The sequence below is a fragment of the Cibotium barometz genome, chromosome 4, assembly GCF_041138505.1.
Source record: "Cibotium barometz isolate CiBa-2024 chromosome 4, ASM4113850v1, whole genome shotgun sequence".
NCBI classification, from domain to species: domain Eukaryota; kingdom Viridiplantae; phylum Streptophyta; class Polypodiopsida; order Cyatheales; family Cibotiaceae; genus Cibotium; species Cibotium barometz.
Genome location: NC_141049.1, coordinates 27,704,637 through 27,731,951, shown reverse-complemented (window position 1 = coordinate 27,731,951; position 27,315 = coordinate 27,704,637). Strand labels below are relative to the sequence as shown.

The following is a 27,315-nucleotide window of genomic DNA, read 5'->3' as shown; positions in this document are numbered from 1 at the left end:
GCTAAAAATCCTCACCATAGGTTATTTAGCCCATTAAACACGTGATCTCCATGTTGGGAATTCGACCCCCCCACTACATGGCAAAGGACATCGCCACTTTTTCTTCGAGAATCATATATATGTAGTTGGAAAAACACGTGAAGAACACTTTTAAGAAAAACATGGGCACACCACAAAAGAGTATTGCCTTGAGGGCTCTAAGAATATAGCTAATGAGGCAAAGGGTTCTAGTTGGAGATTCATGGTTTTAAGGCTCAAGGGCTGTTTTTATGGAGGTTGAAGGGTTCTTTAACCAAGTAAAGTCTTGATGCAAGCTGTAAACAAATTGAGAGCTTGTATGATATGAGAAGGAACCAAATATGGCTTGAATAAAAGATTTATCTTGAGGTAATTTGACCTTATACTTGTTGTGGATTGCTTGGACTCCTCTTGGACTTGTGATCTTGGTATAAGGGCCATGGTGATCTTCTTCGTAATTATTGTACACTTTCCTTCATATTTCGAATCTTGATATTGATTTCTTTTCTAGTTGTTTGGAGTGATGCTTGTAACCTCATGACATGGAGATATTTGTTGGGAGGTTTGGAAACACAAAGACCACCTGCTCACACACAAGGGTCATTGGTTTTCTCATTTGTGGTACCATTGTTGGTATTCCAAGTAAATATAAATATAAAAAAATAAAATAAAAAAAATATATACAAACATGCATTTTAACAAGGATCACATTCACAACAATTTGTGCTCTAAACAATCGATAGTTAAAATATATATATATATATATATATATATAAAGATGCATTTCTTGTGCAAATAGTATATACACAGAGAGAGGAGGGGTTTGATGTTTACTGTTGGAGGTCGGCGACTCGGTTCAATTTCCAAATCGCCCTCTTCGTCCACTATGGTTGTGTTGTCGCCCACAATTGAAGTTGTTCTCCCTTCTGCAGTGGGCAGTAGCAGGTTAAAGTGAAGGGGGCAGAGAGATTGGCGTGTTGCTGCAGAGAAGATGGTGGACGCTCCCAAGCGATCTCGGCCCGCTTGGCTGCAGCAGTACGAGCTCGTGGGCAAGATAGGCGAGGGCACCTATGGCCTTGTCTTCCTGGCCAAGAGCAAGCTGCCCGCTAACAAGGGCGTCCACATCGCCATCAAAAAGTTCAAACAATCTAAAGAAGGGGATGGAGTCTCTCCCACTGCTATCCGTGAAATCATGGTATTCTATCTTTCTTCTCTTACCCCTTTCTTTTTTCAGCTTTGCACTGGTGCAATTGGATGGCGTGTGAAGCTGCCAACAGCCATGCCCATGTGTGGATGGATGCACTTGAGCTTGACTCTGGCATATGTATCACAACATATTCAATCTTCAGCTTTGCCGCTTCTGCATCACAACATGCTGAAGATACTGCACTCAACAGTTAGCTTTGCTATGTATGCATCAAAACATGCCACTCAACATGCAGCTTTGCCATGCATGTATCTTATACGTAGTGCATGAACCAGGAATAAAACAAAAACATACCCATGTGGGAAAGGTTAAAACAGACTACATGAGAGTGGGGGAACATCCTAGAAATGATTCACTCATGGCCAAACTCAGCTTTGTTTGCTAGATTTTATCACTGATTTTGGGCTTCCTTCCAAATTGCTAAAACTCAGCTTGTAGAGTAGAGGAAATTCATGGTGGAAAAAAAGCAAGATTGTAAGACACAAGGAATGCACAAAGAAACAAACCTCATTGCATTGCTTTTGGCTCTGTAAATACCAAAGGTTACAAGGAATCCTCCCATGCGTGCATCCAAAATTGACTTCACCTCTCCTTGAATATTTCTCTTTGGTTGTCTCTACCTCCCATGTTCTTCCTCTACATCAAATTGGAGCTGCTACATCGACAAAAACTTCTAATTTCTTATGCACAGCTCTCAATTTGTGTGATTCTGTGTTCTCCGCCTTGGCCTCGGAGCCTAAAATGATACCTCCGGTGTTGACTCATGACCGACATTTGTTCAAGGGGGGGATTTAATTTCCCATAAATATCTATGTTTTAATGTGTGTGTTGAGTCATGGGTCCTCTTTTTGGGTCGTCCCCCTAAACAGATGTTCCTCATATGGGTTTGTATCACCTTGTGTTATAAAAAACTTCATTACTTCAATTTATCCCGTTTAGGTCAGGGGGGTTGATTTCTAAGAGACTTATATAAGTGAAAGTTATAAGTGGTGTCACGTGCATCCCGCACTTGTTTGCCACGTAGACATTTCTGTACAGAAGGTGCAGGACCTGGGATGGTGAACTAGTCCCATGTGAGCCCAGTCCGAGACGAGTCAGCTAGGGATCCATCTCAGATGTCCGAGGTCAGGTATGCATTGTCCTGCATAGGAGTCTAAGGTCAGGTGTGCACTGTCCTGCACATGAAACAGTACCAGTCCGCGCTGTGAGTCTCCCTCTAGAATGATGTCAGTGATTCTGTGTATCTGGTATGGTACCGGATGCCAGATCATTGAGTAGATAGTGGTTAGGACAAGGGGCCAGCCCATAGGGCTACCCCGGATCTTAGTGTGGGCATGGGAATGGTGTGGAACCACCCCCATGAGGGCCAAGAAGGCCCAGGCTGAACCCACCAGCCATGGAAGGGCTGTAGGACAGCCCTAGGGCAAGAATAAGGCAAATTCCAGGAGTTTACAGCCTTTTCATGGCTGTAGGGCAAGTATGGGGCAGCCCATACAGGCTGCCCAGCCCTTGGGATGTGTGCAAAAGGCTTGCCCAGCCATTGGAATGCAGGCGCATCACCTCCCAGCTAGCTAGGAATAAAATGCAGCATTTATGGGATTTATTTTAGCATTTATTGCTGAATTTGCATAAGTCGTGGGACTTTTATGCTGGCTGCCTGGATGTATGCTGGCCGATTGCTCATGAGGAGGAGTATAAAAGGCTTAGCCCACAATCCCATTCATTCATCTCATTATTCACCAAGAGCTCAAGCAAATCAAGGGCTAGACAAGCCAAGGGAGTTGCTAAGCAAAGGGGGTGGAGAACTGAAGGTCAAGGGCAGGGATTTCCCAGCCAAGAAAGGTCAAGAATTCTGTATTTTCTTTTCAGATTCACATCATTCTAATAAAGCAAATACACCATCCGTGGTGGGGACCCTACAGAGGGTAATTGGGAACCAATACTGTGTCCTCTCCATCTCTCCCTTCTCTCTCTATTTTTTGCACATCTCCTTTCAGTTTGTGCGTTAATTTCCGTCGCGAAAAGATTGTTGTTTTCTGAGTTTTGAAGTTACCGATTCTTCTCCAAAGCTTCCGCATGTTACAGTGGTATCAGAGCCTACTTCAAGTACAAAGATTCAGCAAAGAAACTAGAATTTTTCTTGCTCGTGTGGTTGGTTTTTAGACGCCGGTGGACTACCCTTTCAAATTGCGTTCCGGAAAGCAAGTGCATTTTCTTGCTATGGCGAGCTTCGACGACGAGAGAGACCAAGAACCATGGGACCAGAGTGCACCAGGCAGTCCAGCTAGGGCACCAGGCTTGAGTGTCAGACATGTTCCAGTAGATGATGCGAGCAATCGCAGAACAGACAACTAAGTTGGATGAGCACAAGGCACAGATCTTGGCTCTGGAGGAGCGTACACGCTCTCCAGCGTCGCGTTTTCCATCTCCTCCTCCCTCTCCTTCCGTATCCCAGATACCCCATCCTTGACTCAGGAACCCTCTCACAGGGTCACAGTCCGCAGCCAAGCTCTTTGCTTGAGTTGCAGATGCGTGCATTGGAGATTCGACAACGAGAAGACGAAGCCATGCGACGCGTGGAACATGAGCGTTACCTCAAAGCATTGGACGCCAGATTGACACTAGCGGCGCCCTCGAATCATTTTCCAGAGAAAATGAACTTCAGTAAGTATAATGGTAAACTCGATCCCACAACTCTCTATTCATGGTTACATCAATTTGAAGCTTACTTTGCCGCAGTTAGAAAAACAGATAGTGACAGAGTGATCTTAGCCAATTGGTACTTGGAAGGTGAGGCCATTCCTTGGTGGACTCAGTGGGCTCATGCCCACACCAGAGCAGGTATGGCAGCTTATGTGTGGGACGAGTTTGTCCGCGACCTTAAGCAGCGTTTCTACCGCCCGACTACCTTGAGCGACTTGAAGATGAGTTCAGGGAGCGCGTCAGAACGCGCAACGAGTCCTTCAGTTTGCCAATAGAATTTCGACCTTATGTCTGCAATTAGGCTTATCTGATACGGACAAGAAAGGGCAGTTTTTGTATGGCTTGGACACGCAAATCCAATGGGACGTGCGTATGTTTAGGCCAGCCACCTTTGACAAGCCCAAGACTTCCCAACTGGCTTCTCCCAGGGTTACCGCCTCGGGGGGCAAAAGCTAGAACCAGACGGGGTCTTCCCCAGGACAGAGCCTGGGAGCCTCTGGCTCCAAGAACTCGAACAATGCGTCTAACTTACTCCTGACCAGAAAGCGGAGGCAGGCAAGACAGGTGGCAAGTTGAGTGCCGAGGAGCTTTCTTAGTACAAGGAGGGTAGATGTTTCTTTTGTCATACAAAAGGACATACTTCTCGGGATTGTCCGGAGAAGCCTCCAAAGCCCGCCGCCGTCGTCTCCACAGCTTCCGTGGTGAGCTCCGCTCCCACACAGACCCCAGCGGCTACCCCTAGTTCTTCAAACCCCGGTGCTTCAGTTGGAGTAATTATTAGCCGGGAGCTCGAAGATAAGCAGAAGGGCGCCCATGACTAGGAGTATGAGCGCAAGGGATTGCTCAAGTCCTTTGGCTACATAGGTGGCCAGAGAGTTGTTGTCTTGTTTGACAGCGACAGCACGGAGGATGTGGTCACGGATCAGGCCGCTAGGCGTGCATGTTTCGATCTGACTTCGGTGGACAAACAGGTTGAGGGTTTTAGCACAAGCATGACAACGAGCGTCAAGTATGAAGCTCTAGGTGCTGAGTTAGTGATTCAGGGCATAGAGTTTGTGCGTGATTTTATGGTTGCCCCTCTTGTAGGAGCAGATATAATTTTGGGTATTCAGTGGTTTCACAAGTTTCTTCCTAACGTCAAGTGGGACAAGCACTCGTTCCAGATCAATTGGAATGTGTCAATCGCCCCAGTGACCATTAAGTGTGAGCTAGAACTTTTCGCTCATAAGCCATGTACAGGCTAAGCAAGCAGTCAGGAAAGGCGTACAGTGTGCGATGATTTACATCTAGACAGCCCAGACGGTGGCCAGTGCTTCCGAGAAGTATTCGGTTCTCCATGAAAAGTTCCAAAAGATTTTTATTCGGAATAGCCTCCCTCCCCAGCTCCCCCCGTCTAGACCGGAGGACCACAAGATTGACCTCCTCCCAGGCTCGGAATCCCGGAGCAAGTTTCCGTATCACCTTTCCAAGGCAATGGATTCGGAGTTGGACCGCCAACTCCAAGAATTGTTGCAATCTGGCTTCATCCACCCCAGCGTGTCGCCATTTGCAGCACCGATCTTATTTGTCAAGAAGAAAGATGGGTCTTCCTGTTTGTGTGTCGATTATTGTGTACTCAACAAGCTAACTATCAAGAGCAGATTCCCGATGCCTCGAATTGACTATATTCTCGAGAGGCTGAATGGAGCAAAGGTGTTCTCGAAACTTGATTTAAAGAGTGGGTACCACCAGGTGCGGATTGTGGAGGGGGACATCCCCAAGACAGCCTTTCGTATAGAACGGGCCCACTATGAATTTGTGGTCATGCCATTTGGCTTGACGAACGCCCCAGCTACATTTAACCGCATGGTGATGCGTGTTTTTCGGGATTTGATTGGAAAGTGTGTTCATATTTTTGGACGACATACTCATATTTTCAGCTACGGTTGAGCAGCATGACGTTGATGTGGAGAAAGTCCTTACGTTGCTGGAAAGCAACGAGCTCTACGTCAATGAAACTAAGTCGGAATTTTATTTGTTCCAGGTGCATTACTTGGGATATATAATTAGTACTGAAGGCATTCGACTTGATCCGGCTAAAGTGGCCGAGATTGTCAACTGGGAAGTACCTCAGACAGCCTATGACATCAGATCATTTGTGGGTATATGCTAGGCATATTCCACCCACATCGACAAGTTTTCTGACCTCTCGGCAGATCTCACCGATCTGCTAAGGGGAGTGAAAACAAGAAGGCAAAAGATTCGAATGACTCCACGAGCGTTGGAGGCATTCCAGAACCTCAAGGTGGCTTTATCAGAAGCGCCTTGTTTAGCTCTTGCCTCGTGGGATGACCCATTTCAGGTGATCACCGATGCGAGTAACATCGCTATTGGAGGTTTATTGCAACAGAATGGTCATCCAGTAGGTTACATGTCTCGTAAGTTACTGCCTGTGTCAGGCTTAGTTCCGTACGTCGCACGGATCAGATCGTACGTACGATCAGGTACGATTTTGCTATTTTGTAACTTCTTGTCTATAATTTTTAAGTTTAGGAAGTATTTTTTTTAAAAAACGTACGAATATCGTACCGTACCTCAAAAAATTTTAAGGTACCAATTAGTACCGTATTTTATCGTACCGTACCGTATCTACCTTTCGTACTAACTAAGCCTGCTGCCTGCCGAGAAGAACTACTCAGTCTATGATCGTGAACTCCTAGCGGTTATACAAGCCTTGAAACATTGGAAATATTTTCTGTATGGCCGTGACTTTGAGGTTCGCATTGACCATTAGGCATTACGCTGGATTCAGATGATGCCAAGTGCACAGTGGAGTGATCGACAACACCGTTGGAGTCGGATATTCCAGCAATTCGGTGGTATGATTGAGTACCTTCCAGGAAAGGCCAATCCAATGGCCGATGCTTTGAGCAGGAAGGGAAAAAAATTCTTCTCAGCATTGTTCAACTGTGTCGACTAGCATATGAGATTGGGAAATCCTTATTATATTATGGGCTGGCCCCTTGTTCTAAAAGCAAACTCTAACTAACTACACAGTGATCTGGCATCCGGTACCATACCAGATACACAGAATTACTGACATCATTCTAGAGGGAGACTTACAGCGCGGACTGGCACTGTTTCATGTGCAGGGAACAGTGCACACCTGACCTTGGACTCATGTGCAGGACAATGCACACTTGACCTCGGACGACTGAGATGGGTCCCTGGCTGACTTGTCCCGGACTGGGCTCGCATGGGACCAGTTCACCATCCCAGGTCCTGCACCTTCTGTAGAGATATGTCTACGTGGCATCCAAGTGCGGGATGCACGTGACAAAACGTATCCGCATAGTCGATGCCAGGCCGCTGAGCATAACCCTTAGTCACAAGTTTGGCTTTGTGTTTTTCCTTCGATCCTGCTGACGTATACTTGGTCTTAAAGACCCACTTGACACCAATGACAGACCGTTTCGACGGCCTCGGAACCAACTCCCAAGTGTTATTCTTCTCAATGGCATCTAGTTCCACTTTCATGGCTTTCCTCCAAGTATCCTGTGCAAGGGCTTCCTTGACGGAAGTGGGCTCTTTGTCCCGCATGATACGAGACATCAAAGCATAGTTTACCTGTAAAAGCTCCGCTGAATGACTTTTATCACGATCTCTATGCGATCTTCGAGGTCCGTCCTCTGTGGTCCATTCGGAGGGAAGCTCCGTAACACCTGACTCCTGAAGGGTGTCTACCAACCACCTGGGTACTCGAGCGGAACGCGGAGCCTCCTGTTGCTGTGGGGGCTCATCTCTAGCTATGAGCTCAACATCCTCAACTGACTGAGGTTGTCCAGCTGGAACAATCGACTGGGAATCATCATCAGAATCATCTGGATTCATGTGAACAGGTTGTAGTTTTCTGGAGGTTACATGCAAGCTGTGACTATAGGGAAGGACATATGGTTTGGTACAGCCCTACTACTGTTTGGGAAAGGGTATGAGGGATCCATGGTAAAGATGGAGAAGACCTTTTCAAGTAGGGAGGTGTTGTACAGGTGTGTCTTCTCTATGGAATGCTATGCTGTAATAACGAGAGTTCTTATTTGGAAGGCCTGGGTGAAAGCTTCGAGGGATCCTATTGGTAGAGGATTCTACAAGTTGTACTTTATACTCAAATTTTGATCAAGTAAAGAAATACCGCAAGGGGCGCCACTGTGTTTTGGGGCCAATCGGTGTCCTTGTACTATTTGCAGGAGCACTCTAGCTCCCCCTGTTTGTTTCCTTTTCTAGGTTCCCATGGGTGATGAAGTGTTTTGTGTGGGAGTGTTTGTTTCACCACGCGTCAGATTTATGAAGGCTAGTTTCATGGTTCCATTGCAGGGATATCGTCAACTTTCTCAAGGAGGCGAGCCTGTGGTTGTCACATCAAAAGCTTCAACATGTGGACAGTGAAAAGGAAGTGCAGGAGACAGTGTAGGATTATGAGTCTTTGCCATGAGGTGAAGAGCAAAAGTAAAGATAAACGCAGGAGAAAAGACACCAAGGACAGGAAGTAGTTGGCCAGGAACAAGAAGCAGTTGAAGTGTTATGGTGCAAAAGATGGGTTGAAGGCTATGGCTTTTGATACTTTGTCATTGGTGGTATCTTTACGGAGGCTTCATGGGGCAGCTCTTTCTATGTTTAGCAGTGGTGATCTACTATGCTTCATTGGGACTTGTGCTTACCACTTGGGTGGAGTGCAAGCAGGTTTTGGGTGCCTGTGGATGTATTAGATGAGGCTCAGATGGAAGCGGAGGAACTTGATGAGGTTCTTATTCCCGAGCAGATACTGGCATATAAGGAAAGAAAGGTACAAGGTAAAGTTTCCCATCTCTATCCTGTGAAGTTCAAGAACTGTTCATCGATGGATGCGAAGTGGATGGAGGAGGGTGACTTAGCAGATTCACCCTAGGTTTTAGAGCTTTATCTTGATGCCTTTGAGTTGGAGCTGACTCTTGCGACGGCTCATTCAGGTTCAGCAGAGCATGGGTCTGGACTCTGGAGCATTGTCTGATGCTCAAGAGGGGGTTAGCACCTCCGCTTCCTTGTTACAGACAGACTCAGTTTTCATCTAGGAGTCGCTTGGTGACATCTTTATATTCACCCGAAGATACTGAGGCTAACAGTACATCTGCTTATGGGGCTTCTATGATATTATGTACTAGTCACATGAGATGGTAAAGTTGGGTATGGTTCAGAGTCGGCTGCATTATGAACTATAACTGCAACTATGGATGGTTTTTGCCTTTGGAACTAAGATATGACCGAGGAAGATTGGGACATTGATCTTTGTCATATGGTTCTGGCTATTCTTGACCACAGGATCGGTCAATTGGATATTGAGATGATGCTATTTGTGGAGTTGGTTTCCTTTGGAATGGCATGGTTTGGTTGAGCTCAAAGTCTGCAGCAACCTGAGTTAACACTTCGAGACTCTATGGAGGGCATAAGTCTTGCGAGCAGTCCTAGAGTTGGTTTGGTTCATGGATACATGGATCGAACTCTATGGTTTATGGAATACATGTCTTTGGTTTATCGGATACAGGTCTTTAGTTTCATGTGGAAAGCATGTCTTTGGATTCATGTGAACAGGTTGTAGTTTTCTCGAGGTTAAATGCAAGCTGTGACTATAGGGAAGGACATATGGTTTGGTACTGTACAGGTGTGCCTTCTCTATGGAATGCTGTGCTGTAATAACGAGAGTTCTTATTTGGAAGTCCTGGGTGAAAGCTTCGAGGGAACCTATTGGTAGAGGATTCTACAAGTTGTACTTTATACTCAAATTTTGATCAAGTAAAGAAATACCGCAGGGGGCGCCACTGCGTTTTGGGGCCAATCAGTGTCCTTGTACTATTTGCAGGAGCACTCTAGCTCCCCTGTTTGTTTCCTTTTCTAGGTTCCCATGGGTGATGAAGTGTTTTGTGTGCGAGTGTTTGTTTCACCGCCCGTCAGATTTCTGAAGGCCGGTTTCAGCCCCTGCCTTGGGGGTGGTTCGAAGCATAGAACCTACGGTTGGGAGGTGAGCTAGCCTACACTCCTCTTAGGGGGGTTTGTAGTAGTACTAATCACTCGTGTTATGCGTTTAGGAGATCCGTGGGGTTGTAATATTGACAAGGATTTTTGACTTGACGGCGGCGATGGAGTGGAAGCTTTGAACTTCATTTACGGTGATGGTTGTTGACGTATTATGCATCATGTAACTTTTTACTTTTCTTTTTTCATTTTTGCAGTGTTGTGAGATTTACTTGTTGCTTCATCCATGCCACAATCCGATTTGTTCAAGGGTAGCGCCTTGATTTCTAGCATGGCGATCATTCCGCCCTTTACAGGCTCACGAGTTTACAAAAAGTTCCTTGGCTGTGCTGCAACAAAGGGGTAGTGATGCATGTGTAATGGAAGGTTCGCCAATAGTTTTTTTATGAAGCTTGCTCTTCTATATTGCTCCCCTCCTGTTGCCTGCGTGCTATGGCTTCTCTCCTAGACATGTTCTAGCAGTAAGTTTGTTGCAAATAGTGGTACAGAGGCTAGAACTTATCTTCTCCCCTTAGGCGGTATTTTCATTCCTCTTTTTGGGTTATGTGAACTTCAATGAAATAGTGATGCCCTTGTGTGGAAATAGTGATTCCAAGGGTAGAAGTCATCCATCCCCGCTCTTTTATTCCTCTTTGGGGTTCACCTACCCTAGCTAAACCTTTATATTGAACACAACAATATACTTTTATGCATTGTGTCAGTTAATTGAATTTCCCTATTAGTTATGTCTATTTTATTTAAGGTAATGCATTATGCTGTCCAGATATTTCCAGCATGTTGTTGACCATTGTTTTATAGAAGGAATGGAAGGATTATAGGTGTTCCACATCCCGTATTGATGGGATTCCCTTAAAAGGGGGAGCATCATTAGGGAAGCTAGAGGGCTAAACCAATGGGGGCAGCCAGTGTGGAGAAAAATGCATAGGAGATGCCCAAAAGGCATTAATTGATGAATTAAGGTGATAGGAACAAAGGTGGTTAAGCCTTAGAGAAAATGGCAAGCATTTGGCAAGGAGGCACTCGACCAAGCCATAGTTGAGGGAAACCGAAACGGAAACGGAAACGGTAACGGCAATGCCATGTCAGCAAGGAAGGATGAGGGAGGGGAGGGGAGGGGATGAAAGTACATGGTTGTTTGTACACACATGTGATCACATTATGACATGAATTCTAAGGTTCAATAGAATAGAAGGGGAATAAAACAGATATGAGTTGTTGTGATGTAATGGGCATTTTCTTACACATGCATGTTGATCTGGGTGGAATTTGAAATGCATTATGACATGAGTTTTAAGGTTCAAGAGAATAGAAGGAGAATAAAACAGATATGAGTTGGTGTGATGTAATGGGCTTACAAATTCATGTTGATCTGGGTGGAATTCGAAATGCATGGTGTAGTGGGAAATGGAAGCCTGAAACAGTTCCCCTGGAGGTTTAAACATTTCAGCCAGCCGCTTCGGGGTTTTACCGAAATGTTTCGGTGATGGAAATGTAGGGGCTTGAGGACAAGGGTTGTGCAAGGCTGGGTTACGGATGGAAGGTGAATGAAGTGAGAAGCCCTTTGAGCACTGAAGTGAACTGTGTTGTATGCAGTTAAAACAATCAAGCTAATTAACGGCTGACTTAAAGTTTGTGGGCTGCATACCTGTGTATTTGAGCTGAGTTTCCACAGGAGCAGTAACATCAGGCATGTGCAAGTGAGTGCCCAAAGATACGTTTCTCATGTGGTAACACACTTATTCTTGCCTTTCTGTGAGTTGTGCAGTTATTGAGAGAATGCGATCATGAAAATGTTGTGAAGTTGGTCAATGTACACATCAACCATGCAGACATGTCCTTGTACTTGGCATTTGATTATGCTGAACACGATCTTTACGTAAGCTCCAAGCAATCTAGTGTATGGAACAACTTGCAGGCCATCTTTTGAAGTGTTGGATTAAAGTCCTAATGGGCACATGAAGTTCTGAGTTGGTTGAAAATTTGATGTCGAACTGCAGGAAATTATACGTCATCATCGCGAGAAGTTGAACACGGCTATCAACCAGTACACTGTGAAATCTCTGCTTTGGCAAATATTGAATGGGCTTAACTACCTTCACAGGTTGGATTAATATCAGGTCTGGTAATTTAGTTTCTTGTAGGTTTGTGTGGGAGTAGTGAGAGAGTAGTCATTTGAAATATAGTCTTGGGTCCAAGACAACTGATTCCCTGTTACATTATGCTCTACTTTTTGATAGTTGAATTTTTGTGGTGAAGGTATGGGCTTGTTTTACTACCACTTGTCTGGATATTTGGGGTATGGTATGGTGTGCTTGTGAAATGTCCATATTCATGCCCATGTGCACATGCGAACATGTGGGTTGAGGAGGTGGTTTGTGCATTCATTTACAGAAATAATGGTTGTGTTCTTGAAGTATCCGAGCTGATTAATTTTGCTTCCTTTCCTTCAGTAATTGGATTATACATCGTGACTTGAAGCCATCAAATATCCTGGTAAGAAGCCTTGGTCTTTATATGTGGTTCTGCTTGAAACCTTAATTAATGCAAAAATTATAGGTATCACGTTTGGGCTTTCAGAAGTCGTAGTGTTTCAAGTGTTTGACACACTTGTATGTGTGGATGCTGTCTATACAGGTTATGGGTATGGGTGATGAGCAAGGCGTGGTAAAGATAGGGGATTTTGGACTTGCACGAATATATCAAGCACCCTTGAAACCATTGGGTGACAATGGGGTGTGTTCTTATTTTTTTTGTGCAAATCTGTATAAATTTTTTGTCACTGCCTATCAAATTTGTTGCTGTTTGCTTAAATCTAGCTATATAGTCTTGCATACTTTTGAACCTCTTTACCCGATTTTTTGGGTAATTTTTGTTGATTGGTTTGTAGGTAGTGGTTACAATATGGTATCGAGCCCCAGAGTTGCTTCTTGGTGCTAAGCACTATACAACTGCTGTAGGTATCCTTGACAGAATGACTGACAAGGATCAGTTGCATGATCGCTCTGTCGTAGTTTTGCTATGGTTCTGTTCTCAATCTTGTGTTCTTTCGTAGTCTTAATATGCTTTGAGCTTAGAGCTTGATGTACATACTGTTCTGTTTTTGAGTGCCTTCAACCTACCTTCTGTGGTTTTGTATTCTGAGTGTTCAGAGCAAACTTTGTGGTTTTAGCCCTTACCGTATTGGGAAGAGGGACGACAGGGTGATGGAAATCCAAGCTCCTTAACTTGTGTCAAAGACATGTGGGCTGTTGGATGTATATTTGCAGAGCTGCTGACCTTGAAGCCTCTCTTTCAGGGGATGGAGGATAAGAGCACACATAATCCCTTTCAGGTATGTTTTGCTGCCATATTTTAAGTCATTCAATCAACTATGCCCTGTGGTTCAAGCTATTTAGCTATTGGTATGCGTTGATTAGGATCTTGGATGCTCCTTTTATCGCTTTACAACTGTTTTCTAGGTATCATGTGAAACTTTTCCACTGAGTCTTTGACTTCCCCTTTTAGTTAATTCAGCTTTTAGCTCCTGTATGATTTTGCTGTAAGGTCACTTGCACATTGTCAGGTTATCTAGTGCCGGAGATTATCGCTTGGCAGACCTTTTTGGCTGGTGTGATAGCTGGCCAGCCAAGCTTTCCCTGACCAGCCCGCTCCACTAGCTGGTTTAGTGATGGATGATCAAGTTTATTAAGCACTGTAGCTGCTTACAAGGATATTATCATTTGCAGTGCTCTTCATGGCCTTTCTATTATGGCATCTCTGTGTCAATTGCTTCTGCTCAGCATGCAGTTCTAAAATTTTATGTGCATACTCCGTCTCCTGTGCTCAAGCTCCAATGGGAATTTTTTCTTCTTGACCCAACATCTCTGGGATTTTATGCTGTTTCACCCTTGTACTGACCACTGGCTAGCACGAACACCTTTTGGAGGAGCATTTTGCTGAAACATGATGCAGATAGAGCACAAGTACTCTTCTTCTCAGGCTGTAGCAATGGCTTGCTTTCTTGTGCTGCAATGTTATTCAGCATGTGGTTGTTGCCGTTTTAGTGCATCCTTGTGATTTTCTCGTGCTTAGGACCAGGAAAAGGGGTGTAGAGCCGGTGTGTTAACTTGCAAGAAAGAAAGAAAGAAAGAAAGTTATATTAAACGTCTTCAAAAGACCCAATGGTTACTCAATCAACATTTTTCAATCCTTTACGATTTGACATACACCCAAGCCCTGATACCAAGTGAAACACACCAACATAAGGTTCCAATTACTTGTGTGCTCGTCCAAGATGGACACTCACTGTTTACCATCCTAGAAGCTCATCCATTACTCAGAATTGCTGCATATCATCATAAGATCACAAAACAACAAAGGGAAAATAAAAGGGTTTGGCTAGTACTTGCCACCCAACCTTAGGCTCCAAACCACACGTGATGGTAAGTGTTACAATCCCACAGATCTCCTAAACGTAAAATACTGAGTGAATAGTACAAACCCGCTAAGAGGGGTGTAGGCCAGCTCACCTCCCAACCGTAGGTTCTATGCTTTGAACCACCCCCGAGCTAGAGGCTAAGCCTCCAATCCCATGAACCATGCCAGTCAGCACTAGTATACCACCAACACTTGCCTGTTGAGGCCTTTGGCGTGACCGTCTGTGATCCGTCGAATCCAATTATGTTTCCGACAGTAATTTTGGTCCATCACAGACCACAGAGTGAATAACATTACATACTTCTTCTCCTTAGACGTTTCCACTCTTGGAAACAAAATTTGTCTAAGAAAGAAAATTGGGAAACCTCTTGTAGAAGCCCAAAGGTGTAGAGGAGAGTGTGTCGGTGAAGAAGTGTGATAGTTGGAGCAGGTTTGTGAACCACACACAGAGAGATAGCAGAAGTCGACTTACGTGAGTGTTATTCTTACACTCACACTACTTGAGTTTTATTAAAAAACTTAGGGTACACATGTGTCCGGGCATCCGGCCAGACACGGGCCAATTTGGCCATGTAAAATAATGTGTGTGTGTGTTTATATGTACACACTTTACATATGTGACAAGGGGCTCAGCAAGAGCTTTACCCCCAACAACCTCCCACTTAAAGATCTTGATGAGCGATCTTGTAGGAGTGTGTGTGTGAGAATCATCTAACTCCCACCAAATCAAGGCAATGCTCATGCGATGACTTGGCGAGGCTCTTTGTCAATACATCTGAGGGATTTTCTTACGTTTTGATCTTAGTCAGTGTGACTAGACCATCTTCTATCACTTGTCTGATAAAGTGATAGCGCACATCAATGTGCTTTGTACGCGCATGAAACATGGCATTCTTAGCCAGATGAATGACACTCTGGCTATCACAATAGATGACTGGCATGTGCTGCTGCAAACCCAACTCGGTGACAAGTCTGCCAAGCCAAATAGCCTCTTTTGAGGCCTCTGTGGCTGAAATATATTCAGCCTCAGTAGTGGATAGTGCAACTATCCTTTGTAGCCTGGAGCACCATGAAATTGCACCACCAGCCAATGTAAACACATACCCGCTAGTGGACTTGCGAGTATCAACATCACCTGCCATGTCTGCATCACAATACCCCTCTAGATGCATGGACCCTTCACCAAAGCATAAGCATTTATCCACGCTACCCTTCAAGTAGCGTAATATGTATTTCACTACTTCCCAATGCAACTTGCTTGGATTTGCCATGTATCTGCTTACAACTCCCACTGCATAAGCAATGTCCATACGAGTCGTGATCATGGCATACATCAGTGAACCACAAGCTGATGCATACGGTACATCTCGCATAGCATTAATGCTTGCATCATCTTTTGGGCAGTCTCTCTTGCTAAGCTTAACATGAGGAGGCAATGGCACTCCATACGGCTTAGCATTAGACATATTGAACCTGTCAAGTACCTTTTTAATGTACTTTTCTTGAGACAAGAAGAGAAGCTTTCTCTTTCTATCCCTTTTGATACGCATGCCCAAGATGTGTTCTGCACTGCCTTAGTCTTTCATAGAAAAGACTGAATTCAGCTGTGACTTTAGCTGTTTCAGAGCTTCAATGCTCTTTGCGGCAAGTAACATATCATCCACATACAGTACCAAGATGATGAGACTGTCATTGTCAACCCTCTTGGTATACAAGCAGTGATCAGCATCACTTCGTTTAAAACCCTGTGAGAGCATGAAGGCATCAAACTTTGTACCATTGTTTGGGTGCTTGTTTCAATCCATAGAGACTCCGTTTAAGTTTGCATACAAGATGTTCCTTCCCAGACTGTACAAAACCTTATGGCTGTTTCATATACAGCTCTTCCTCTATATCACCATGCAAGAAAGCAGTTTTGACATCCATTTGATCTAGCTCAAGATCCAATGAAGCCACCAAGGCAAGTAAGACCCTTATAGTGGTCATTTTTACAACAGGAGAGAACACTTCCTGGAAGTCAATGCCCTCTTCCTGCTTGTACCCTTTTGCTACAAGTCTTGCCTTGTCTTGGGTTTCCATCAACACACTTGACTTTATAAACCCATTTGTTTGGAATTGCCTTCTTGCCCTTAGGTAAGTAAACCAAATCCCAAGTGTCATTTTGTAACAATGACTTCATGTCACTTGCATGGCAAGCTCCCACTGTTTCTGTTTATCACATGATTGGGCTTCCTTATATGAAACAGGCTCACCCTCATGTGACAGCATAATGTAATCAAGAGAAGCGGTAAACCTTTGAGGAGCCCTTCTAACACGTGTGGACCGCCTCACCCAATGATCTACATTAACAGGCATGGGATCCACATCAGGTGGAATGTCCTCCACCCCATCATGGGGCTGATTTTCCCCATTTTCAGCCGGCTGTCCATCATTTGCAGGTGGATTTTCAGCCCCCTGCCTGTTGCCATACATGTCTATTGGCTGTCCATTATCTTCTGGCTCAAAGACAATAGGCTCTTAATCAGCCATTTGCTGATTTTCAGTCACAATTGGTGGCAAAATTGACTCAAACTTAACTCTTTTCTTGTTCTCATTGCATGGAACAGAGTTATTTAACAGTTTGGTCTCATTGAATATTACATCTCGGCTGCGAACAATCTTTCAAGATAGAGGATCCCACACTCTATAGCCCATTTCTCCTTCATCTCCATAACCCATGAAGATGCCCTTGATGGACTTCCTGTCTAGCTTGGACCTCTTCTCTACCGGAATAAGCACATATGCCTCACAGCCAAACACTTTTAAATGGTCATATGAGGCCGGTTTGCCAGACCAAACCTCCTCAGGGATGCCATTCTCTAACGCACGATTAGGAGACCTGTTGCATATATGAACTGCGGTTTTCAATGCCTCTCCCCAGAACTGCTGAGGGAGAGTAGCAGTGGACAGCATGCAACGGACTCGCTCACATAACGTACGGTTTATTCTCTCAGCCACCCCGTTTGAAGAGGGATTATAAGGAGCTGTGAGCTCCCTCTTAATTCCCTGCTTCTCACATAACTCGTTAAACCCTTTAGATACATACTCTGTGCCATTATCAGTTCTCAAGCACTTTAGTTTCTTGCCGTTTGAGTACTCACACGGCATAGAACCTTTTAAATGCATCTAGGGCCTCATCCTTATGTTTCAAGGGATATGCCCACAACTTTCGAGATGCATCATCAACAAAAGTGATAAAATATTTCGTACCACCGTATGTTTTCACAGGCATAGAACACACATCAGAATGAACTTGATCAACTGTTTGAGACTTTCTTCGCACACCAGAGTAATAAGAACGTTTTACTTGCTTTTCAAAGACACAGTCAGGACAGAAATCAAGATGAGTTTTCTTTACATCAACTCTCTTAAGAGAAGAAAGTACGTGTAAACCCTTGTGGCTCATATGGCCAAGCCTCTTGTGTCAAAGCTCCATGTGAGACTTCACATCCGCAACAGCAAGACACTTTCCAGAGATGACCTTGGAGTGCAAATAGTACAATGTGCCTCTTTTGCTGCCTTTGGCCACAAGCATAGAACCCTTGTGCATCTTCCAAATGCCACTGCCAAATGTGGTAGAGAAACCACATGCATCTAGCTGACCCACTAAAAGCAAACTCTTCTTGATGCCAGGAACATATCTGACATCATGGAGCTGCAGCTCCTGCCCATTCTCAAGGACCAACTGTATAGTCCCTTTGCCCTCTATATTGCATGCATGATTGTCCCCAAGGAACACCTTTCCGCATGGGCCTGGAGTATACGAGGCAAACGCATCCACATTCGGAGTTACATGGAACGAAGCCCCTGAGTCAACAATCCATGATTGAGGCATCTCGTCATGGGTTGTCAGCAAAGCATCTATAACATCCTTTCTGTCAATGTGCAAGTCACATTTGACGTCACTAGCACGTGACTCAACAGAATCTGATGCAACAAGGATGTCCTCTGTGTCTGACAACTCAGTGATCACAACACTAGGGGCAACATTGGCTTTTTCAGCCTCAGAGGATGATTTTTCTTTGTCATCCTTCTTCTCATCTTTCTTTTTCTTGCCCTGCCACTCCTTCTTTCTCTCTTGTTTCTTTTTAAAGAACCTGCAATCGGGCTTTTTATGCCCTTTTCTGCCACATTGGTAACAAGTAATATCTGAGTCTTTCTTTTCCTTCCCCCTGCTTTTACTCCTTGCTTTGTTAGAGGAACCTTCAGCATTCTTGCTTCTACCTCTAACTTGGTAGGCACCACCTGACTCCCCACTTGTTTTCCTTCTTATCTCCTCATTGAGGATAGAGCCCCTGACTGGATCCATCATAGCTCAACGAAGAGGAGTTACTCAAGGAGACGACTAGTGTCTCCCATGAATCAGGTAGTGTCATCAACAAGAAGATAGCTTTAAGTTTATCTTCAAATGGAGGAAGACCTGTGTCTTGAAGCTGACTCAGGATACCTATAAACACACTCAGATGCTCGGACGCTAACTTAGATTCATCTAGCTGCAAATTTACCAACTTCCTCATCAGGTGAACCTGATTAACTGGAGTGGCATTCTCATAAGTAGCCTTGAGCTTCTTCCAAATGTCAGAAGCTTTATCAAGACCCTTAAGTTCTGTCAGAATATCATCTGACACAGCCATCTTTATATATGTGACAGCTTTCTTATTCAGCCTATCCCATTCTGCATCTGACATAGTGTCCGGTTTTGTACCCTCAACAGGCGTATCGCACTCTTTTAGAAAGAGTACGGCCAATATGCGCTCCTTCCACAAGTCAAAAACCTGCCCATCAAATTTCCCAATCTCAAAGAGATTCTTGAGCTCGGATGATGAAGCCATGTTGCTGAAATTTTCTGTTTTTCAGCTTATAAACACCTGTTACCTGTCACTTGCTTTTCCTAGCCTCTCAAGCTCAAGCTCTCATTGCTTTCCATCTCTCCTCTCTTGGGCCTGAGCACTTGCAAGGAAACCTCTTTAGTGATGGTGGCGACTTTGGCGAGGGCTCGGAGGTGCCCTCTTCTCCTACAGATGATCTTAGCGAGAGCTCCGATAGTGATGCCTTCTCCATCTAGGTCATAGGATTTAGATTCTAGCCTCCGCCCTCTTATCCATTCTTTTATACTCACTTTTTTGTACTTGCGCCTAGCGCACATTGCACTGATCTTATGGTCTAGCTGCCCTTGGTACTATGCTTTGTACTTTTGTTTGTAACTTGTTTTTAATGGAATTTTGGCTTGTCACAACCTTTGAGCTCTCTCTCCTTTCAAATTGATAATCTATAAATTTATAAGTGTTTATTTAAACAACACCATACTTTACCTATTGTACTCCAAAATTTCATACGGTACGGTAAATTCCCGTATGATATCGTACCTACCGTATCGTACCATTGTACACCAACAACTATGGATGGGATTCCCCTAGGGACGGGTGGGACTCTATAGGGCTTAGCCAATGCTTGGGGTGGCCAATGTGATTTAGACAGGCCTAAAGGGATGCCTAGAGGCATTAATTGAAAGATTAAGGTGAATGCCCCAAAGGGGTTTATACCTAAGAGAAGTAATTGGCCACATGGCAAGCATTGGGCAAGGGGGCATGTGGCGTAGCACATGGAATGAGCACAATTTGAGGAAATTCTAGTTGAGGCCTCAAGGAAAGAGTCGTCCAGAGAGTATGGGCCACACTATGGTTGGGTGGATAAAGGAAGCAAGCCCTTTGTGAGGAATCAAGAATTTTCTGTAATGTGGTGCCTTGTTGAAATCTGAAATTAGACTTTTGAGAGTTCATACTTGCTAGAGAAGAGTGGATGTTTCAACATGGGCGTCACCTGCACACCTTTTGACGGTGTGACGTGGACATGTCTCTACCATTTAGCCAGTTAAGAGGGCTTGTTCGTGGCCGAGTCTTGGTCAATTTTGGGGCTTTTCAACCATTTTATTGTATCTGGTCTAGGTGCCCAATGAGCAACCGAGTGTGGACACTTTTGTTATATTTGGACATTATTGCTAACAAGTTAGGGTTGGCAGCCAACCAACGCTAAACACGAGCATACTAGATTAGGTGAACTCTCTTTCTTGTTGCTTGTGTTTGTCAAGCATCTTTGCATTAATCTGTGATGAATTACGTAAATCTCATCTTAAGTCTCCCGCCATTAGTTAGCATGTTGCCTTGGTATCAAAGCATCATAAGTCTTACACAATTAGAAGTCTTACATTGGCATCAAAGCATCAGGAGTTTTGCACAATTAGGGTTTGCATTTTTTCTGTTGCAGCCAATTTTTTCAGGTCATATTAAAGTTTGTAGGTCCTTCCTAGGGTTTCGAAGGTTATCAAAGTTAAGCCATCATTTGAAGCAAATCGCCCATCATTTGGCAGCTCCAAGAACTGAAAACACATGTCTTCTTCAGGCTGAAGTAAAACGCAAGTAAGGTGGCCATCTCTCCATCTTAGGTTTGGGCACCTAATTGGGGTGAGGTCTGAGGGCAATTAAGCCCACTACAGGCATCCAAAACAAGGTTTTCAACGTAGCTTCAGGAAGGCTAAATGCATCTCGAAAGGGCTGCTAGGGCTGGTGAAACAAGTATGGGAGGTTAGGGTTAGCACAGAATTGAACTGAACCAACAGCTATGGAGAATCAAAGATATCCATGTTGTGTTTTAGTGCAGAGAGATAGAGAGAGAAAAATGCTATACTCAAGCGAGAGGGTTATTGCACGACTGAATAATTCTATTTATTGATTGATTGATAAAATAACCTTACATCAAGCACATGCTTTTAGAGGCTAAAAGCCTTATCTTTGACACATCACACAAAAGGGGGCGATGACACATGGCTAGGCTAATAACATTGCTGCTTATCACATACACACATAAATGGCTATAAGAGGAGGTTCACACACACTTACTCACATAAGTGAGTGTTCACACACATACACAAGCGAGTACACAAATAGGGGCACATGTATATGATGGATACACACACCAAACAAACCCGCTTCATAGCGAAGGTGGTGAGACCCAACAAGCAAAGGAAGTAGCTACCTTCTAACTCCATCACCTGTTGCAAGGGAGTGATTCAGCCATGCACACTTCTCGTGCCAGCTGATCCTCCAATCAGCAAGCGACCGAACAACAAAGTGAGCTCTTCGTCACCCTCCTACCTTCTAACATGGATAAACAATAACACGGAGCCTTTTATAAGTGAAGGCGATACAAACATATAAATGAAACACACACAGAGTGATTATTTAACTCGGATTTTGGGGGACTCCAAAAGCAGAGAACCCATGATTCACACAAACAGGAAAAGGTAACTTTTTGGAAGTTTAATGACTTCCATGCCGATGATATTTCGATGTATGCCTTTTGTGTCTACGTTGCCAGGCCAATGTCACTTGCGCCAAGTGACCGGCAGACTTTTTAGGCTTGTAAGCCACAATAAAGTACCTGAAATTGCATGAAATGGAAGCTGTAATGAAGAACCCCCATTTTTTTGTTGATGTAGCATGGTCATTTTCACACACAAGTCTTTCTTGTAAAAAAGCCCCAAAAATTTGTTGGTGCAGGATCTTCAACTTAAAGATTTTCACAACATTTGAGAAAAGCCCCAAATTCTAGATGGGGTAGAAGCTGTTATTAGGCCAATTTTGCCGTAATTCTTGAAGAGCCCCAAATTCTAGATGAGGTAGAAGCTGTTATCAGGCCAATTTTACCGTAATTCTTGAAAAGCCCCAATTTCTTGTGGCTTATAGAGCTTTCTTTGCTGATTTTTTTCATATTTTGGGAAAAGCTGCAAATATATGCAGAGGTAATGTCTCTCATTTGATGGTTTAATCAGGGTTTATGTAAAATCCCCCAAATTTCCAGACTATAGTAGTCTTAATTTGCAATAAGATAAATGAGCTCTAATCTGAAAGCTGCCATATATTAAAAAGGCCCAACTCTGATGTAGTACACTGATGTTGGGACATAATGGATGTGTAGACAGCATGCGGGCCAAAGGACAGGAGCTGGTTGAAGATGCCAGCAGGTCGGCAGTGATCTCAGGGGCTGGGCAGAGCTGTGCCGGTGGAGCTCTGCCACCCGAAAAGCTGGTGGCGGTGGACCTCTTCCCACTAGTGCCGCCTGCTAGGTGGTGATTTTGGGCGGCAGACAGCTGCGGCCTAATCTGGGCAGCAGCAAGTAAAGAACCTGGTTGCTCTGATACCATTTGTGGGAGGTTAGGGTTAGCACAGAACTGAACTGAAGCAACAACTATGGAGGATCAAAGATATCCATGCTAAAAAGTAGTGCAGAGAGATAGAAAGAGAAAAATGCTATCCTAAGAGAGAGAGTTATTGCATGCCTCATTAATTCTATTGATTGATTGATAAAATAACCTTACATCAAGTACATGGTTTTATAGGCTAAAAGCCCCATCTTTGACACATCACATAAAAGGGGGCAATGACACATGGCTAGGCTAATGACATCACTGCTTATCACATACACACATAAACAGCTATAAGAGGTTGTTCACATACACACTCTCTTAGTCACATAAGTCACACACATACAAGGGCTGTTCACACACAAACACAAACAGGGGTACTTGGGTACTTGTATATGATGGATACACACACACAGACTCCTAATACCCAACAACAAGGTGGCCAGGGTTGGTGCAGCAAGGCAGCCTGTGTGTATAGCAAACACACACTTCAGTGTGGTCAAAGATTTCGGTCAGTTTCATTAGAGACGTCTACAAGGTTTAGGACATCCAGTGGGCCACTCAGGTAGTTATCTTGTGCTGATCCAGGCACACCGTGAGGCCTCCACCGCCTTCATAATAAAGAGCAGATTCTGTTTCAATAGCCGAAATGATAGAGCCACATGTAGTAAAATTGGTATAAACCAGCCTTGAGCAATAAGATCTTGCACCTTGCTTGGTCAGAAGTCAGGCAGTCCCCAAGGCAATACTATTGAGATTTGCTCGGTATGCAGTACTCATCACTTATACAAATACAATGCCCGGCTAAAGCCAAAACAAGGCATGAAACCAAACCAATTACAAAGACTGGCACATCGGGGCGGTGGGGCCAACTTAAAAATAATACTGTGTTTGACACCGACAGTGTTCACGCACTATGTATGAATCATCATCAATGCAGCACCTCAGTCAGCACTCATCAACTATCTTACCAATGTCAACCATGTCAGTTAAAACAATTAATTGGAATCCACAAAATTAATCTCGACCTGACAACATAAAATAGGCACAAACACATACACCAATAATATACTAGCTCAGTATTGAACCCGGTGATCACCGGCAATACCAATTTCACTTCCATGGCCCCAAATGCATATACCAATAGCACTAGCCTGTCAATATTAATGCGGTATCACTCACGATACAAACTACCAGCATGATACAATGTTATGTCCAGGCATCCCCGATCAACTAGAGAGTGGACTTCCTAACAGCATTGGCAACAAGTGGCCTGAGGGCCTATAGTATTTAGCCACATGCTCATTGCAAGTTGCTGTGGGTGAACTATACGAAGAGGTTAACCTTGTAAGCAATAGCCACCCTAAAGTGGTCTCTACAGATTTAAAGGTATCTGCTTCGACATGCCCAACACTGCTAAGTGAAGCTTTTTGGTTGGGGTCTGGCAACATTTGTGGAGTTGAAGCTGGCATCCCAGCTGCAGGGCATGATCAAGGAAGGAATACCAGGGTGGTCAGGGCTGCATGACAGACCAGGCCAACACCCTGAGAGATTTCGTTCCAGTGCAGATGGAATCAAAAGGGAGTGGCGGTGTATGATAGATCAGGCCACGGCCGCCATTTCCTTGATTCCAACTGCACTTGAACGAAATCTCTGAGGGACCATCCACAGATTTTGGCAATGGGTCGATGTATCACAAGTGTCCATGGCAAGTTGCAACCCACCTGCCTTAATGACTAGACTGGGGCGCGAAGGTCTGGAGCTGTAGCCTCCTTTATGAGGAGAAGCCTCTCACCGACCTGCCCCTGTTGCCCTTATATAAACAGTGCAGAACTATTCCCCTATTGCCGTGTCGCCAGTCAATTTAGAAAGGATTCTCTACTTGTATGATTAGCCTTTCTTTACTTTAAAACTGTGTATATATTTTTGTTTATATTTGACATGGTTTAGCTGTGTAACATGCTGTAAGAGCTTTGTTGTTTGAATTGACAAACTGATTTAGAGTTGGCCATGCTTTGGCAGCTTGATCAACTTGATAAAATTTTCAAGGTTTTGGGTAAGTCTTTCTGAGAAGTGTCTTCCTTCTGAAAGCAAGCGTTTTTGGTATTGGCACCCCTTTGAAGGTTTTATTAAGTCCCTCTACATATTGTTTACCATAATAGGACACCCGACGTCTGAAAGATGGCCAACTCTCAACAATCTCCCATTTTGGCAAACCAATCGACAACACATACAAGGGCGCAAATAGTAGGGGATATTCTCAACAAGCTTGGATTTCAGTGTGTTTAAAATCGTTTGTAGGTGTTAATGACTGATTTCTTATGTTCTTACAAAATGCAGCGAGAATTCTGGGCTGCATCAAGTTATTTATCTTCAAACGAAAAGCTCTGCATACGACCTCCTCTCGAAAATGCTGGAGTATGCCATTTTTCTAAATTATATTTTCTAGCATTTTCACTTCATTTCTTGCCTAGGTTCTTCAAATACATTCCAGTCAGGACAGGGGTAATTGGTGGCTTTTTGCAATGTGGCAGATATGATCCTTGCAAGCGTATATCTGCAGCACAGGCATTGGAACATGAGTATGTCTTTTTGGTTGCAGAATTGATATGTGAATAAATGTATGCAGTAGGTTAAAAATAAAATAAAATCTTCTATTGTTGTTTTTCTGCTGGCTTTGAGCATCTTTGTAAATGCTCCATCTCCTGATATCCTCAAGAGCCCCTATGCATCTTTCTCTAGGTGCTATAGGGTGAGCTTATTCCGAATCAGAGGAAATTATATCTTCATACCCATTTGTAACTTTGTTCTTGATATAGCTTATTGGCAAGTTCTCCACAGCACTAGCTAGAGTGTTCTATTCTTGTCTCTAGAATCGGCCATGGAAAGAGTAACTGAGAGAAAAGAAAAAACGACTATCACTAGTTTATACAGATGTGATGTCAGCATGTGACTCTGTACTGGTGAAACTAGCCATGATCAACTAATAAGGATCCCCTCCTCAGTCAATACGGATCTGATGCTTTGGAATGAAAGCTGTTTCCAAAAGTTAGAGGGGAAGCGACGGGCGGGGGGGGGGGGGGGGGGGGGTGGTTGCCATGAGTTCTCCAATTCCGTGCTGCGGATGGGGTGCCCTCGATCCTAGCCATCTCGATCCACCGATGGGGTGCCCTCAATCCTAGCCATCTGGATCTGCGGATGGGATGCCCTTGATCCTAGCCATCTTAAACCGTTGAGCCAGCTTGGTTGAGCACTCAAAAAAAGGAAAACCGAAGTGCTTGGGTGGCCATGTGGGATCTTGTTACATACTTGATGCTAACCACATGGTTACTTGGGAGCTCACTGGCTCTATCTAGTGTCACTCCTCCCGGCCGAGCTCTTGCATCAACCTGAAGGTCGGATGTAGTGGGTGAATCTGCCCTCGTCGCTCTGGTCTGGAAGAAGTTGGTGAGAGCTCTCTATACTGGTCCACTAACGGGTCCCACTAGTCTGGGCCACAAAAGGGACTCCCTGTGTTTGCAAAGCTCGAGGAGGAAAAGCCCCAAGCATCTCTAGTCTAGTGGTCCAAATCCATCTCGGAAGAGACAGTGGAACCTCATAGTATACTGGCATCTGCATACGTAGTGGGCCTCTGTCTCAGCCTCTATGTGACAAAGCTAACATATCCTGTCCTCTGGTGTAGATGCCCCTGGACCATATTTGGTTGTCTCCACTTTCAACTGATGGGATGAGGTGCGGATCTTTCCACTTGCACATCGCACCCCAAATAGCAGATAGGTGTCCATGTAGCGCGGACATGTGATGAAGCCGTCCTTTATCAGGTGAAAAAAATGGTCCCTGTAAAAGGCCATCTTCGTCCCAAGGGGCTGGACGGGTGGGCGCCATGTCCTCTGAGTATCCAGTCTCACATACACACATACGGGTACATAAACAGAGGTACACGCACACGTACACGAGACTCCGAAATACCCAACACAGATTTTAGCAGTTGGGAGAGGTTTTCTTGCTCTGTTCACAACCATGCTCTTTCATCTTAGTAGACAGTTCAGTTCTTAGCGGGTCTAGTAGGATTTTTGTTTGTTTATATGCTTTTTATATTCCACAAACATACATTAGATAAGGCTGGCAGAATCAAGTCTTCTGCTGTTATTTTCTCCTCCTCTCTCGTCCTCATTTTTTAAAGTAGTTTAAAGAACCACGGTGCACTGTGACATTTTTATTTCCTTGTCAGCCCTTCCCACCTTTCATTTTAAAGCAAGGCCTTTATGCTATATTTTGAGTCAAAATTCATTTTCAAAAAGAAAAGAGGCAGTCATGTTTTACATGTAACACAAATGTTTTGTGGAGTTGCTTTTTCAGGTACTTTCGATGCGAACCCTTACCAGGCCGCAAGTACGTACACTTTCCTTGATGTGGGTGCTGATCAAGGAATTTGTTAGTCTTTATTTTTCATGTTTTTAAGAGAGGAATCTCAATAAAATAAGTGGTGAAAGTTGAATGCGGTTGCTTTATTGGAGTTGGTTTGGACTGTGTTTGCAGTGCGCTTGTGCCAACACAGCCCAATGAGAAGGTAGTCGAATATCCTCAACGTCCTGTTGATCATTCTGCTGATTTTGACTGTTCTGGATCTCAGCCATCTCAAATGGTAAATCTTACTTTTTTGTTTGGAGTGTACTTCTTGCACATGTTC

The 27,315-nt window shown here is 44.2% G+C and overlaps 1 protein-coding gene across 2 annotated transcripts in view; it reads left to right on the top strand.

The window, feature by feature from the left end:
- Positions 1 to 804: 804 nt before the first annotated feature.
- The window catches only part of CDKE;1 (cyclin-dependent kinase E;1), a 45,017-nt gene continuing 18,506 nt past the window's right edge, over positions 805 to 27,315 (top strand). Inside the window, exons 1-13 of one of the 2 annotated variants that reach the window (XM_086787641.1) lie at positions 805 to 1,213; positions 11,736 to 11,846; positions 11,968 to 12,071; positions 12,421 to 12,463; positions 12,605 to 12,703; positions 12,858 to 12,927; positions 13,207 to 13,301; positions 24,648 to 24,681; positions 24,788 to 24,872; positions 24,966 to 25,043; positions 25,160 to 25,207; positions 26,985 to 27,017; positions 27,165 to 27,270. In XM_086787641.1, coding sequence (XP_086643767.1) covers positions 1,010 to 1,213; positions 11,736 to 11,846; positions 11,968 to 12,071; positions 12,421 to 12,463; positions 12,605 to 12,703; positions 12,858 to 12,927; positions 13,207 to 13,301; positions 24,648 to 24,681; positions 24,788 to 24,872; positions 24,966 to 25,043; positions 25,160 to 25,207; positions 26,985 to 27,017; positions 27,165 to 27,270 — 1,110 coding nt within the window. In that variant the 5' untranslated portion in view covers positions 805 to 1,009. Of the gene's footprint in view, positions 1,214 to 11,735; positions 11,847 to 11,967; positions 12,088 to 12,420; positions 12,464 to 12,604; positions 12,704 to 12,857; positions 12,928 to 13,206; positions 13,302 to 24,647; positions 24,682 to 24,787; positions 24,873 to 24,965; positions 25,044 to 25,159; positions 25,208 to 26,984; positions 27,018 to 27,164; positions 27,271 to 27,315 lie in introns of both variants that reach the window. The other variant, XM_086787647.1, reaches the window with a different exon arrangement.